Here is a 14,864-nt window from a genome sequence, read left to right on the forward strand (position 1 = left end):
TTGCACTTGCGTTGGAACGGCCACTTTGTTATGGTGGTTTCCCACCGTTGGTCTTTCAGTGCACTTTGAACCATTGTTAGGTAAAGATTTAGTGGACCTTAGAGGGGGAGGGTAAGCTACCATTATCACATCCTCCTTGGCTTCCGTCAGTCAGTCATTTTACATTCTTTTCATCCACGATCAGTCATGAGCTCCATTCCTACCAAGAGGTGGGCGAAGCACTAAAAACTCGAAACAGATGCCTGCCTCTGGCTCAGCTAGAGGACATCTTGGTCTTCAAACAGAAATCAAGCCAAGCCTGCATGTGGCTGCTGCTTGCCACCCATCTGTTAACTCGTGCACCAAGAATTAAAAACAAAACATTAACCTTTGATGCAAATCAAACGAGGACAAGACACATAGTGGTTGAAACCAGAAGAAAACTGAGATCATTCCCGGCTCCCCTCATCTCAGAGACACAGACAAGCCTACCTCCTCAGCCCGTCCCGCATCGTAGTGCCTTTTGTCTCCCTTTCTCTTTCTTCTTCCTCTTCTACTTCTTGGCTTCTGGCATGGGACAAGCTTTTTAGCCATTTTTGCAAGTAAGTAGTTTTGAGGCCGTTCTTGGCATTGTTAAACCGAAAACTCCATTGCTGTCTGTGTCACACATCTGATTTGTCATCTGTAATTCTTCATCTGTGTCTGTGGATGCAGCTGTCATTGTATTCCTTTTTCTATGTCTATGGCAGCTGTCAATTAGTCCTACTTTTATGTCGACTGTTAACTGCAAACTGTAGTCCTACTTATATGCCTATGACCTGGCCCGGTTTTTTGTTTTAAGAATCTGGTCACCCTACTGTTCAGTACTACAAGTCATCAAAAATAAATGCTTACAGGATTGTAAGAAGCACCTACCTAGTAGCTGTGCTGCAAGGCCTCGTTTTGTGGACAGCAGCATTTACATAGTGTGATTTTTCTTTTCTACTTTCAGCTGCGTTCCCAAGTTGGGGAAGGAAAGTGTTTCTTGGTAAACGGCGAAGTGAAGGCTAAGGAGCAAGCCATCAGCGTCCTGAAGCACTTCAACATCCGTGTAGCGCTAAGTGATGTCTTCAGCCGCTGTCAGGTAGGATAAACTGCTCTGCACCTTCTTCTCGGGTCTATGTGAAATCTTCAACCGCTGTCCGGTCAGTTGTGCAGCTCTGTGCCTCCTGCTTGGTTCTGTGTGATGTATTTAGCTGCCATCAGGTCAGATGTGCAGCTCTGTGCCTCCTGCTTGGTTCTGTGTGATGTATTTAGCTGCCATCAGGTCAGATGTGCAGCTCTGCGCCTCCTGCTTGGTTCTATGTGATGTCTTTAGCTTTCATCAGGTAGGATGAACTGTGCTGAACCTTCTGCTTGGGTCTATGTGATATCTTCAACAGCTGTCATGTCAGATGTGCAGCTCTGCGCCTCCTGCTTGGTTCTATGTGATGTCTTTAGCTTCCATCAGGTAGGATGAAGTGTGCTGTACCTTCTGCTTGGGTCTATGTGATATCTTCAACAGCTGTCAGGTCAGACGTGCAGCTCTGCGCCTCCTGCTTGGTTCTATGTGATGTCTTTAGCTTCCATCAGGTAGGATGAAGTGTGCTGTACCTTCTGCTTGGGTCTATGTGATATCTTCAACAGCTGTCAGGTCAGACGTGCAGCTCTGCGCCTCCTGCTTGGTTCTATGTGATGTCTTCAGCTTCCATCAGGTAGGATGAACTGCGCTATACCTTCTGCTTGGTTCTGTGTGATATCTACTGTTGCTGCCTCCGCTACGTATTCTGTTTGGTCCTCTCCAAAGTCTCGTATCATTGGTAATCCATGGACATAGTCTGTGTGGCGCTATATAATAACATCAGGCACTATAGGGCGAGATGTATTGCTCTTCAGCTTTTTTATGGCACCATGCTATTTCTGAAGCTTCTGTCACGAAGAGTGTTCTACTGCATGCTTTGAGAGTGGCGCTCAGTAGTTTCTTCAGCACCTAAATATGGCACAATTTTAATTTTATTACAGATTAATTTAATTTTATTACAGGTGTATGAGTAGATAGGATGCACACCAGTGTGGGGAACAATCCTAATTCAATATATAGGAACTCGGTGTCATTTGAAGCAATGTCCTCTGCTTTAGCGAAATTGTCTTTTAACATTTCCTTTCCATACTACTGTAGTGTATTTGAAGAAATACTAAATGCCTGGATATGAATGGACCAATGATGACAAATGGGGACAAGTTCTCTTTCCCTGCACCAGCAGCTGCAGGGCCTCTAATGCCAGTTGCAAAATGCTCTAGGCAAACCAGAATCTATAGAGGAAAGAACGTAATTTGGACATCAGGTTAGAGAAATGTATGACTTACACAGTGGCTGCCTTTAAATAGAGAACATAATTATTTATGTGAGGTGCAACAAACGTACAACATTGTGTCTCATTAAACAATAGCTGATGGTGTGGTGCGAATTACTTACTGAGGGTGTACCCATTGTGTCCCACCCCTTGTGCTCACCTTTTATTGGAATAGTCCAAAATTAACCTGCCTGGTGTGGCAGGAAATTAAATGTATTATCTTTCTTAGCTGTGACTGACATTTTTTCGTGACCTAGTTAGCTTGTTCATTTATTGTAAGTTATTTTTCTGAAATCAATCCTAATATCGTAAACCTTATATGCGTGTGGTAGGGACTTCACTAAATGTACTAGTTACTTACTAGTGACTGCTTAGTTACATTCCTGTAGCACTGCATTATAACTTCTATTTTTACTGCATTCTACTAGGTTTTTATTGGTTTGCAAAACTTGGTGCCTGGGCAAACACATGAGATGCAAAAGATGTAGATCTCGCATGTATACACTTCTATTTGTGAAATGTTCTTTAATATTGTATTATCCAACACCGTTTTCACTCAAGAATGCTTTGTCAAGTGTCTATGTTCCTGATCTTGTTTGTTTCTAATGGATACTTCTATCTGCAGATTACTCATCTTTTGAATAGATTACCTAAGCAGAACCCATCTAGGAGGTGGGTTCTGCAGGTTGGTTAAATTAACAAGTCATGAAGTACTGAGCGTGCAAAGTAGCCTTCCCTCTGCACCTCTGAATCTAAACAATAATGCTTTGCAAAGGTGTGGAAGAAAGCCCAAGTTGGCATTTTGCAGATCTCTGCAATGTGGACTCCCCTTGACAGACCCGAAGTAGAAGATTTTGCTTTGGTGGAGTGAACTCAGATGCCCTCGTGGGTTTCTTGTGAGCCTTGGCAAAGCATACATTGATGCATAATGTGATTTACCCAGACAGCGTTCTGTTCTGAATGGCTTTGCTCTTCGCCTTGCCCGTGGAGCCTATGAAGAGCTTCTAGCCTATTCATAAGTCCTTGGAACAGTCAATATAAAAACTAACTGCTTTCTTGGGATCCAGCCTATGAAACCTCTCATCCTATTTTGTGGTTTGTGGAGGGGGAAATAGTAGGAATGGTGGCGTACTGCCCCATATGAAGAGAGATGACCACCTTGGGTAGTAAAGCGGCCCGATGTCTAAAAACTAGCTTGTTGGGGGACAGGGGGAGTGAAAGGGTGATTGACGGTCAGTGCTTGCAACTTACTGTCAGGTCTTGCCAATGTAATGGCTACTAGAAAAACAATCTTAAAAGTAAGCAGTCATAACTATCAACTGTGCAAAGATTCGAACAAGGAGCACATTTAAAAATATGAGAACGAGATTGTTCCCCTTTTTTCTGGTCCTCACCGGCAAATAAACATTTGTAGATTCTTTTTTGCCGAATCAGCACAGCATTGCAAAAAACATTTGCAACATGGCTGAAGCAGGTATCTCAGAAAAAAGGGCTGTTGTATGTGGGACCTTATTGGAATTTCATCACTAGGTGACTTATGGGAGGAAGACCACATAGTATCCTTTGACCACTTCAGGGCGAAACATGGTCTGCACAAGTCCCAATTTTTCCGTTATCTGCAGATGTGCCAAGCCCTCGAAACTCACAGAGAGGCGCTTCATGGGGTCCCAGATTATAACCCCCTTGAGCCTAAACTTACGATGGGTCTGCTAGGACTAAAAGGTATCTCCTGCCTATAGAGGTCCCTTCTACTCAATACTCCTGACCCCCTCCAACAACTTCGTGCTCACTAGGTCATCGCCCTAGGTGAGCTAGATGATGACTAATAGCATGAAGAAAAGATGGCTGTTCGACTCCTTATCATCCCATTCAACCTTCGAATCATACAATTTAACTACTTTCACCATATCTACTATAGCCCAGAATGACTATGGAGGATGGGACAAACTGCTTCTGCGAACACCCTGTGCTACAGAGACATGGATGGATCATTCTTCCACGTTATTCGGGCTTGCCCTGTTATAGCCATATACGAGAACTCTATGCATGCCACTTTCACACTCCAGACCCCCATAAAACTGGATCCCAAGGTGGCCCTCCTTGGAATCATGGAGGGTTGGGCCCCTAACAGCCACTCACGACTCTTAGCTGGCATTGTTACGTAGTAGTCAAAAGATACGTTGTTAGATGTTGGAGATCCCCTGAGCCTCCCCCTTAATCTATTTGGTCCTGGGGCATGAACTTCTTCTGCAGAGCTGAAAAGGAAACAGATAAATGGAGGGTATGTGCGAGCAAGCACCACAAGATTTGGGGATCGTGGCTCACTGCCTCTTCACATGAAGACACATGATTTGCCTTAATTATGCTCCATCATTCTATATTGGGAGGGTTAGTTCGATGCTTTCCAACACTGTTTTGTATGCCTACACATTATCTCCTTGATTTGTTGTATTATTTTTATATCCTTGGGGATTATGAAACCAATAAACAGAAAATATAAAACAATTTGAAAAGTCAAAAGGTTGAGTAGCCCCATTGAAATGTATGCCTCAATTCTTGTTTGAGATGTTTTAGCAAATGTCTTTTAAAGTTGTGAGCTTTTGAACCTGCTTGATCTGTTATTGTTAGCACTGCAAATAGGCCCCCATTCCAGCTTACAATTTGTGTATTAGAAATGTATGGTATGACTGATGTAAAATTGAACAACATTTTGGACAAAACTCAATTCAACAGATTTTCACCAAGGTTGTAGATATGTTGGCTGGTAGTAGCTTGTAGATCTATAGTTGGTTTCAGAGAAACTTGGTGATGTGTTTAGGTGGATGGTGGCTCTGTGCCACATTGATGAAATACTTTTGATACTCACCACAGAGTACTTTAAGATGCAGTGTTTTAATGCATCTGGTTGTGTCTGTGGTATAATTTCCAGACCTTAAGTTCCTGACAGACACCTCCAATTTATGACAAAGGCCTTTAGGATGTTCTCGCAACTAGCCTAGTGAAGTCTTCTGTGACTGCGCCCTGGTATTAGTGGAGTGTTAGTTGCTTCAAGGGTAGCACCTACCTCCTATAATCTGCACGGACTTCTGTTTGGATAGGATTTCCAGATCTAGGTTCCACAAATAGGCCAGATGTCCTTGCCAGCGTAGGGCTGTTTATTTGCCTGACCTCTAATCTGCACAATTAGTTTACCAGGAGTGCAAAGTCTTCCAACTTCAAATGTTTTGAAGCACTGCTAGCCAGACCACAGTGCTTCTTTAGATTCTTTTAGAAAGTTGGGTTTTTGTCCTGCCAGCAGTACAGACCTGTACCAGTTTTGCAGTGTTGCCTGGTTTGTGTAAGATTTGTGAATTCGCCTAGTATTGTGGTAAATCTTCCTTATGCTCTTTGTAGTCCCGCGTACTTTAAAAAAAAAAAAAACCTTTAGGCATTTTATTGCAGTATTCGAAAACTACAGACACCTGTTTTGGTCAGTGCTTGTGGACGTTGTACCAGAAAATGTGGTCATGTGCCCAAAATACTTTCTTTAGCATTCTGGGTGGCATATTCCAGCATGTTAGCAACTTTATGATGTTCTCACTGTGTCTATGGTGTCCTTTTATGGAGTTAACCCCACCAGGCATGCTGCCGGACAGGTCATCGTAGATTGTAGGACCATTCAATCGCTATGCCTTGCAAAGTCACCCCTGGACTTGGACGAAGCCAATGGCAGAGCCAAAGATCTATCCGCTGGCTGCAATATCAGTAAATGGGATGGTTACTCTGCTCGAGGTGCAGATAGGGAATTCACATTTTTTGACAGATTCTGGTACCATCCTTCTCGAAATCACCATGCAGATCACTCAGTAGGTTGATCTGTCACTGCATAGTACCACCTATACACTGAAGGATGTCTCACGGGGTCATCTTTTAAACAGAAGGTGATGTTCATAACACAGAGAGCGTGGGAAAAGGCTTGCTAATGCAAAAATATTCCAATAGAGTACAACTCTGGTCTACGATGAGCCTAGTTCCCACAACTGACCACAGCTACATGCAGGGGCTGCCTGGAGGACTTGTGTGTTGACATCTAAGTCTAATTTTGTGCTCTCAGAAGACCCTTAAACTGTACATTGTCCCTTTCTGTGTGTTTGCCTATTCCTATGCAGCACATCTACATGCAGAATCTGGCCAGTTTTGTTCTTTTTGGGGGTTTCCAGGACTTAAGGCATCACAGTTATCCCTGCACATACAGGTCAATGCATGATGCTCTCTTCGTTCATTAAGACTGTGTGAATGACTTTTGCATTGCGTCTCCGAGCACTCTGAAGCAGGTGTATGATAACATGTTAGCACTTTATAAAACAACTAAAATATTACACAAGGATAAATATTTTGAATACTCCTGAAAACAAAGAAGGGTCACTAACCTGGTGTACTTTTATCTCTGCAAATAAGAAAAGAACGGTGATGTTTAACAGATGGCACACCAGTTTGGAAAAACTGTCAGATATAAAAGGACACTTCACTTCAAATCAGTTGACCTTCATGAACAGAGTGGCAAGATCCTCCAAAGGGGCAAGCCAGAAGTCACCAAGAGACATCATGTTAACATTTCTCTACTTCTTTGTAATCTGCAGCATCAGCCAGGTACTCAGTGATGCCATCAAATATTTAATTAAAGATAATATGTGCAATCAGTGATGTCATCAACAGTGTCATTGTTGTTTCTCCAGCATTGGATCTTTCATAGATTAACAATCCTTGAATCATTCTCCATCGTTGAAGTGGGAGTCCCACGGTACCATAATAAAGCAGTTTGTATCACTATAATAGGTTACAATGGTAAAGAACAATCACTTAGTCAATCTGTGTCCTTTTAAAAAAACAAAAAGACCAAACCTTAACCAATCAGGCAATTGCACCCTCTAGAACACTCCCAAGAGAGACTGTTTCCCTAAGATTTTCACTGCACGTCGTGTGTGAAGGGAGTCTCCCTGAGCACTTCTCGGTTTTCTACTTCCAGATCTTGAAAAGCTACTTCTCCTGTAATGTCTGATACAGCGAAGAAACCCCTTTTCAGACAATAAAGAAAACTCAGAGATCAGCTTATGAGGAGGACAGTGATACCCCAGGATGGTATCATAAAAGATCCAGATCCGAGGACCAAGAGATCCCTAGAGAAAGCAGAAGGGCCCTTAAGATGTCCCACCACAGAGAATCTCTGATAAAGGAGAGATGCAAACTTATCTCCTCAGAAGCAGTATCATCTGAGCCCAGTACTCCATCTTTAAGAGCTGGGGATCGCCCACATAAATCCTCTTCTGAACCGTCGACATCTAGGCACAAGACGTACCTCAAAACCTTGTTGACAACACTCTCACTGGCGACTGCAATATCGTCGTTGATGACAGTGATGACCGTCACTACCATCTCGTCGACAGCAAAAACGATGACAACTTCATCCATCGAGGCCCCGATCTTGTCGACAAGAACTTCATCGTCGATGAAGAATCTGTTGAAGAGCCTTTGACGATACCATCGACATAGACACAGTCGCTGATGACCACGTCAACGTGAGATGGATTGACGACACCAAAAGCCACAAGTCAGTCGATGGCATTGCCCATGACCAATCCCTCGTCAACGACGACAACTTGCTTGCGACCTGAGGTTACCTACCCCAGCAAAGTTTTGCCTCTTCCCCCTAAGTCATCTGTTGGACCTGGAGGATTCGGACGATAACGGTCCTTTTGGCCCATCTCATAGTTCATCGGCGCTCTAGGTAAAAATACCATGATGTGCACATGGAAGAACAACAATATTATGAACATCATTATTCTTCTCAGCCAAAACAAAGGCATTGTGAGCAGCATTATCAGTATTATGCTGAACCACAGTTGAGACAGAGGGACTTTCAAGTTCCTTTATCACCTTTTCAAGATTTATAGGCAATGTTGCAGGACTGTCGCAAGAGATTTCCGGAACCTCCACAGTAACAACCAGTGATTCCACCTCAGCCTGCTTCTCCTACAACCCCAAGGACTCCTTCCTCCACTTATCACACCCAGGCCAGGATGATACCCGCTTACCGGGACCGCCAAGGGACGACACATCGTCCACAGATAACGATCAAGAGTAAGTTGAAATTCCAGACCTTCAGCCTTCCTGTGATGAATGGGATGATTATCTAGCCCCCACTCCAATACCACATCCAGTGGACTCTCCCTTTGAAGACATTGGAGACTTTCACAACTTAATGGACCACGCTGCCACAAGATCTTACCTACCCGTCTCAGTTAAACAGTCTGACTGCTTTCTATATGATTTCAAGGAGCAGTCCAAAAAGTCAGTCAGAACCATCCACATCAAAGATTATATATGGGAGGAAGGCATCAAGATAAAGAAGAACCCAGCAACGGTGGCAGCAATACTTCCTCATATTGATAAAGAATACAAGGATCCAGAAGATTCTCCCTTCTGCCTCACAGTACATCCCAAACCGGACACAGTCATATCACAGGCGGCGCAACGCCGCTCTAAGAACCCCTCAATTCCGATATCTATGCCACCAGATAAAAAGGGAAGGTGGTTAGACATCACAGGAAAGAGGTTCTCTGCCATGTCTTCAATCACAGTTCGTGTGGCCAATTGACTAGCAATCCTCGGCTGCTATCATTGGCAGATGTGCTCCGACATTGGGAACCTCATTGACCTAGTGTCTGAAGATAGAAAATAAGAGGCAATTGAAATACTACAAGAGGATGAGTGCACGTGAGCAGAGATCCTAGACTGCGCAGTGGACATACCATCCACTGGTTTTCTCCATCTCGCTGGTGCAGCAGTCTGAAGGCAACAAGTCTGGCTAAAAGCAATCACATTCAGACCAGAAGTTCAGTCAAAAATTCTTGATATGGCCTATGATTGAGAGTCACTATTTGGGAAACACATAGATGATGCTATATTGGCCATCAAAACGGACACAGACACAGCAAGGTCACTTGGTACGCTGCAGTTCAGGAAAATGCCCTTTCGAGGGGCTTGTGGAAGAGGTTTTTCAACCTACAGAAGAGGATACCAACACTCCCAACTGTGACAGCCCTTTCTAGCTCAATACAGAGCCCCTAATCAACAACAGCCATCCTGCCCACCACCCATGGGAGCATATACAAAATAAGGACCACGACGGAAGAACACACCTCAGAGTCGACAGGCCGTAAACAGTGACTTAAATCAGGGAAGACTACTTCCATTTCCTCCCATCCCATGGGTGCAAACATTACCAATTACCTCCACCATTGGCGTCACATCACCTCAGACAGGTGGGTATTGGACCTAGTCACCTATGGCCATACCCACCCAACAATCCACCAAGGGAAACGCACCCCCCTGGTCTTCCCTTACTCAAGAAAGAAGCCCTCATCATGCTTGCCAAGGGAGCAATCGGAAAGGTTTCTTTCACCCGGAAGGGTATGCGCTTTTACTCTTGTTTTTATTTAATCAAAAAGAAATCAGGGGAATGAAGACACACCCTAGACCTCAGGAACTTGAACATGTTATTTTTGAAACAATCATTTCATATAGTCTCTCTCTCTCCGACATCCTGCATGTCCTAAACCCAGGAGATTATATGACCGCTCTGGACTTACAGGATGCATACTTCCATATTCCCATACATCCCCAAACACCGCAAATATCTTCATTTTACTCCCCGCATTTGTACCAAACGCCTTGCTCTGGTAGCAGCCACACTCAGAAAGCAAGGTCATCAGGTATTTTCCTACCTGGACGACTGGCTACTCCAAGCTCCAACACCATTTCAAGCAAAGCCACAAAAGCTTGCCTCGCTCTCTTTCGCAAGCTGGGTCTCTGTCAACCATCAAAAGTCAACAACTACTCCGAAACAGAGAATACTGGTTCTAGGCTCCAACATCAATATAATCCAAAACAAAGCTTTTCTCACACAGGACAGACTACAAAGGCTAGCACATCTGGCAGTCAACCTTTCTAGAAAAAAGTCCATTTCAGTACGCTGTACAAGTTGCTGATGGGAATGATGTCATCTGCAATAAATCTGGTCCCTCCTGCATGCCTGAAAATGTGACCATTACAGGAGGAACTTCAGAAACAGATCCAGAAAAAAGGGTCCTTCGACGGCCTCATCAACATCACCCCACCGATGGTGGAGACACTAGCGTGGTGGTACCAGATCTCCAATCTTTCCAAGGGCCTGACGTTTTTGCCGCAAATACTCGACTTTGTCATAACTACAGATGCCTCCATGGACAGCTGGGGTGGTCATTTCCAAGACCTACAGATCCAAGGGAAGTGGTTGGCGCTTCAGAAAACAATGCAAAACAACCATCTAGAACTGAAATCCATCTTTCTTACCTTGCAAGCGTCCCTACCAAGAATAGCTGGGTAGTCCATGCAGGTACATACAGACAATATGACTAGCATGCATTATGTCAACAAACAAGAGGGCACAAGATTGCTAGCACTTTCCCAGGAAACCCAACAGCCCTGGAGCTGTATCATGACTCCTAACATTTCTCTGAGAGCCGAGCACGTATCCGGCACAAGCAACAGCTTTACGGTCACACTCCGCACAGCCACGGGCAGATGGCATGAGTGGGAATCGATTCAGTTGGAACTAAACAAAATGTTCTCATTATGGGGGCAGCCAGCACTGGATCTCTTTGCGACCAACGAGAACACCAAATGCCAATTCTATGTCAGTCGGTACCTGCTCCCAGGGTCATGGGGGAATGCTCTTTAGATCAGATGGTCTGGGATCTATGCATACTCTTTTCCCCCTGTCCACTAATACCGAAGGTTCTCAGCAAAATGAAAATGGAACTCTGTCACTTCATCCTGATTGCTCCCAAGTGGCCCAGGCAACACTGGTTCACTGAGCTTCTCCTGCTGTCAGAGTCCAATCCCATTTGCCTATGGACAATGCCAGCTCTTTTGATGATGAACCAGGGTCAAGTTCTGCACTTGGACCCAGCCTCTCTCCATATATGTGCATGGCTCCTGAATTCAATTAATTCTGCTACTTAAATATCCCTCAGGAATGCAGGGAGATTCTAGCAAGAGTGGAAGCCACCATCAAAACCTACAAATTAAAATGGAAATGGTTCTGTCTATTGTGTCAGTAGTTGAGCCTTCATCCTTTACAGGTATCAACCAAGCAGATTCTGATTACAATCCATTTGCTTGATCGATCAGCTTTGGTGCATGCCTCCATCAAGCTGCATCTGGCTGTGATAAAAAATATAGACGCTCTTCCGACTCTCTCTCTGCTCTACAAAATGTATCAAACACTTCATGAAGGGGTTGTTCAGAGCTCTCCATCCAGTACGAGGTCCTCCACCTGAATGACTTCTCAATGTAGTCCTCTCTCAGCTTATGAAAACTCCATTTGAACCCATTCACAGAACAGGTTTCAAGTTTCTTACATGCTTTGCTGTTGGCGCTCACATAAGCTAGAAGAGTACGCGAAATGCAGACTTTTCAACACAGGATCCCTTCTTACGTTTCACTGGTGACTATGTTCTCCTCAGAACAAATCCCAAATTAATTCCCAAAGTTCCATCTCAACGAACCTATTACATTAAGAACTTTTTTCCCAACTCCGACATCACCAGCAGAAAGGTCTCTTCATACGCTTCACATTAAAAGATGCCTAAAATGTTACTTCGTACTAAGCACCTTCGGAAAACTGACCAACTGTTAGTTTTATGGGCAAACTCGACTGGGTACTTCAGTCACAAAGGCAACCATCGCAAGGTGGATCGCTGCTGCCATCCAGTTTTGCCACTCCAAGGCTGGTAAACCACTCACAGCAAAGGTGCACTCAACGAGGGCAGTGCCCACTTGGGCTGCCCTGTTTGCAGGTGTTCCACTGGAGAAAATATGCCGGGCTGTGATGTGGAAGAGTGCCCATACTTTCACGCAGCACTACTGCCTACAATCGGTGCAGCGCAGTGATCCAGCAGAGGGTCAAGCAGTGTTGACCTCTATTCCAATAAGGTGAGAATCTGTTGTATTTTTTACTTATTTGTGATTATTTACAGGTAAATCTTTTTTCTATGTATTTGTAAATAGCATGTTTATTTTGTCATACATAGTGTTTATATATATTTACACGTAAAACATTTACCCACCATCCTCAATGGATATTTATCTTACAAAGGTTTAATTATAAAACTGCTGCCTATTCTGATTCAAGTATGTGAATCAGTTAAAGATCCAATACTGGAAAAGAAAATGAGTTACTTACCTGTAACTGCAGTTCTCCGGTATTACTACAATTCATAGATGCACATGGCACCCACCCTTATCCCAAGAGGCTCCCCTTATAGCTCTGGATTATTTATTTCCACTTGTGCTTGAAAATCTGAGGACTGTCAAATTAGTTATGGTTTGAAGTTTGGTCCTTTTTTTTTAAAGGACATAGATAGGCTATCTAAGTGATTGCTCATTACCATTATACCCTATTATAATGATACAAACTGCTTTATTATGGTACCGTGAGACTCCCACTACGACGGGGAATGATTCAAGCATGTGAATCTATGAAAGATACCAATACTGGAGAACTGCAGTTACAAGTGACTAACTCATTTTCTTTTACATCATGGCTATGATTACCATGTGTGATGATTTCAGCAAAACAATTAGGGAGTTAAGTATGCGTGCTTGTCAATATTATTTTTGGTGTCTTATGATGAGTCTTAACATCACATCTATTGTGGTTTTGTAATTTTCTACACTTTTATTACATCCATCTATTACAACTGCTTTATGCAGCAAAGGGCGTGGGGAGAGACTGCCCCGGAGCTGCATCGCTCTAGTCTGCCCCTGACGCTGCATCGCTCTAGTCTGCCCCGGAGCTGCATCGCTCTAGTCTGCCCCTGACGCTGCATCGCTCTAGTCTGCCCCGGAGCTGCATTGCTCTAGAATGCCCCTGACACTGCATCGCCTCTGACTGCCCCTGGCGCTGCGCCGCCTCAGACTGCCAACTGACGCTGCGCCACCTCAGACTGCCAACTGACGCTGCATCGCTCTAGACTGCCCCTGACACTGCATCGCCTCTGACTGCCCCTGGCGCTGCGCCGCCTCAGACTGCCAACTGACGCTGCGCCACCTCAGACTGCCAACTGACGCTGCATCGCTCTAGACTGCCCCTGACACTGCATCGCTCTAGACTGCCCCTGACGCTGCGTCGCCTCAGACTGCCCCTAAACGGCGCTAAGCTGCCTTAAGGTGTCAGTGTTGCACCCCTCAGTGCCTCGGCGCTGTCTTGCGCCTCTTTGCAGTCTGCATTCCCACACAGGGCCTTGCTCTGCTCTGTCCTACGGAGGAGGCTTGAGGTTGTCTCACTTGTCAAGCCGGAGTTAGATAAAGGCCTGCGGTGGTAACCTCTGCGGGCAGGTTCCCTTTGAAGCCAGCCTGGGAACGTGAGCGTAGAGAGTGGGTAAAATGCAGTGGAAATACCTCAAAGCTGAGGCTTCCTTTTAAAATGCGACGCGTTTCTCGGCTGGGGCTCACGCGAGCCCATGACGGCGGCAGTGGGAGCTGCGGGTCTGCGCCCTCCTCGCGGCCCTTTCATGTGGCTTGGGGGCCTGGTGAGAACTTGCGCTATCTTCGTTCTCACTCACTTGTGGCAGAGCCGACCAACCTGTGTGCTTGTTTGGGAGCTCAGGACTGACTGACTGGGTGGGGTGCTTCCTGTCTGAGCACGCAGAGCTCTTGTCGTGCCTCTATTGCCGCCGTCGTGGGGTGTGCATCTGTTTGTATTCTCATATTATAAAGGGAAAGTGTCTTAAACAAATTTAGTCCTAGCACGAACCCATCTCAGGAGCCTTAATTGGTCACGAAACGAGCAGAAAGACCCACGTGATAGAATTCGTAGTGACCGCATAACGTATCTGTTATTTGTCAAGAAATATGACACGTTTTTTCACGGATTAGCAGGGGTACCAGGCCCAGGAGGCCTTGCATAAAGACACGAGAGGTGGGCTTTAAGGCCGCTGCCATAATTATTTATGAACAGATAATATGATGCATGTTGCAAATTGGTAAAAGGCACTAAATGATAATCCATGTTGTAGAGTAGATCATTTCATGATGTGCACTACTGCCAGAAAACGCGAAATGTCTGACCGGTGGTGGCCACCACCAGCTTTGAACCAATACACGAACAGCAGCAAAGGTCAGACAACCAACCTTGCCCCCAGAACAACATAAACTCAGGAGCTTAGGCAAAATCACAGATCTGTCAATGCGTGCTAGAATAAAACCGTTCATAATGAAGGCTTCAGTCTCATGATTTTCAGCAAGGTACCCAGTCAGAAGACTCAATAAACAATGGTTAGTCACTTACACATTTGAACATACACTGATTGCTGGGAAACAGCCCAGAGGAAGCCGCAGGAGACCTGCAAGGAAGCTGGGCCCTGGTCTATGAAGCCATAAGTGGCCCTAGTGCCACTCTGCACCACACAAGAAAGGGCACAGATGAAGAGC

At 44.8% G+C, this 14,864-nt stretch overlaps 1 protein-coding gene across 6 annotated transcripts in view; it reads left to right on the forward strand.

Moving 5' to 3' along the window:
- The window catches only part of EXD3 (exonuclease 3'-5' domain containing 3), a 2,855,457-nt gene that overhangs the window by 1,898,997 nt on the left and 941,596 nt on the right, over positions 1–14,864 (forward strand). For all 6 annotated transcript variants that reach the window (XM_085610760.1, XM_085610799.1, XM_085610781.1 and 3 more), the window contains one exon: positions 971–1,102. In XM_085610760.1, coding sequence (XP_085466886.1) covers positions 971–1,102 — 132 coding nt within the window. The remainder of the gene's footprint in view (positions 1–970; positions 1,103–14,864) is intronic.

This window comes from Triturus cristatus, chromosome 1_2 (assembly GCF_964204655.1).
Source record: "Triturus cristatus chromosome 1_2, aTriCri1.1, whole genome shotgun sequence".
NCBI lineage: Eukaryota > Metazoa > Chordata > Amphibia > Caudata > Salamandridae > Triturus > Triturus cristatus.